The sequence below is a fragment of the Camelina sativa genome, chromosome 3 (assembly GCF_000633955.1).
Source record: "Camelina sativa cultivar DH55 chromosome 3, Cs, whole genome shotgun sequence".
NCBI classification, from domain to species: domain Eukaryota; kingdom Viridiplantae; phylum Streptophyta; class Magnoliopsida; order Brassicales; family Brassicaceae; genus Camelina; species Camelina sativa.
Window position 1 is genome coordinate 17,709,394 of NC_025687.1, and position 1,161 is coordinate 17,710,554.

General features: G+C 39.2%; 1 protein-coding gene across 1 annotated transcript in view; it reads left to right on the plus strand.

Moving 5' to 3' along the window:
* The window catches only part of LOC104779089 (14-3-3-like protein GF14 phi), a 2,766-nt gene continuing 1,940 nt past the window's right edge, over positions 336-1,161 (plus strand). Inside the window, exon 1 of the mRNA XM_010503481.2 lies at positions 336-388. Coding sequence (XP_010501783.1) covers positions 336-388 — 53 coding nt within the window. The remainder of the gene's footprint in view (positions 389-1,161) is intronic.

Below are 1,161 nucleotides of genomic sequence, written 5' to 3' on the forward strand. Positions count from 1 at the left end.
ATTGCTAAGTCAAAAGAAATTTACCAAAACAAAGGACTAATTAAACGATAAATCACACCCTCTTTGAATGCCCGCCGGCCAAATAGGTTTGGGCTTTGTCGCAGTTTCCGACGGACCTGGGGTATTTTCCTTCGGAGTCGATTTACACGAACATAGATTTTATTTTCTGGAGGTTTAAATCTGTTCCAACACATGAGGTTTTTCCTTGGATTCTATGGTATATTTGGAAAGCCCACAATGATAAACTTTTCAGTAATCGGGATTCGAATCCCTTTGCAATCTTATGGATAGCAGAGGATGAGGCAAAAACATGGGCTATGGCTTAGTCAGAGGACATGGTATTAGTCCCATGTGTTCCCGGCGGTAGCGGGGGATTAGGGGTTCCAAGGTCTCTCGAGTTATATTTGTTTTGTCGATGGTTCTTGGAAAGAAACAGATTGCTATGCGGGTAGAGGATTGTTTTTGTACGTCACCTTGGGGCGACGTTCCCACTATGGGAGCAACCAACCTTCACCGTAGCCTTTCCCCTCTTCATGCCGAGCTCGAAGCCCTTTTCTGGGCTATGCGCTGTATGATTGGGACGGATAATCAATCTATCATTTTTCTTACCAACTGCTCCGATTTAGTGAAGATGGTTTCGCCTACAGAGTAGTCAGCTTTTCTGCCTTATTTGGAGGATATACATGCAGACAAAGAAGAGTTTGTTTCTTTCTCGTTAGTCTACGTCCCACGAGCTTAGAATGATAAAGCGGATAATTTAGCGCAGAGAATCCACATGGTACCGCACTTAGTTACCTATGTAAACAATATCATTTTGGATTGGTTAATTTAAGTCAACCTTGTACTCTATTGTAAAAAAAAAAAAAAAAAAAAAATGCACCAAAAGGCCCATTAAGAAAATCTATCATAACAAAGAATTTAACAAAAGTAACCTTGCTCACATTAAAAAATAAAATAAATAAAACTAACCCAAAAAGTAATCGGAAAAGGCTAAAGAGATGTTGAAAATTCCCGTGTACCTTTTCTCCAACATGACCCCCACATTTTTTAATCCAACGGTTCTCCTTCCTTCTCTTTTTGCAATCATCGCTCCCCACTCACTCAAATTACAACAAAGGAAAAGAAAAACAAAATTCACAATTCCAAAAAAAAAAAAAAAAA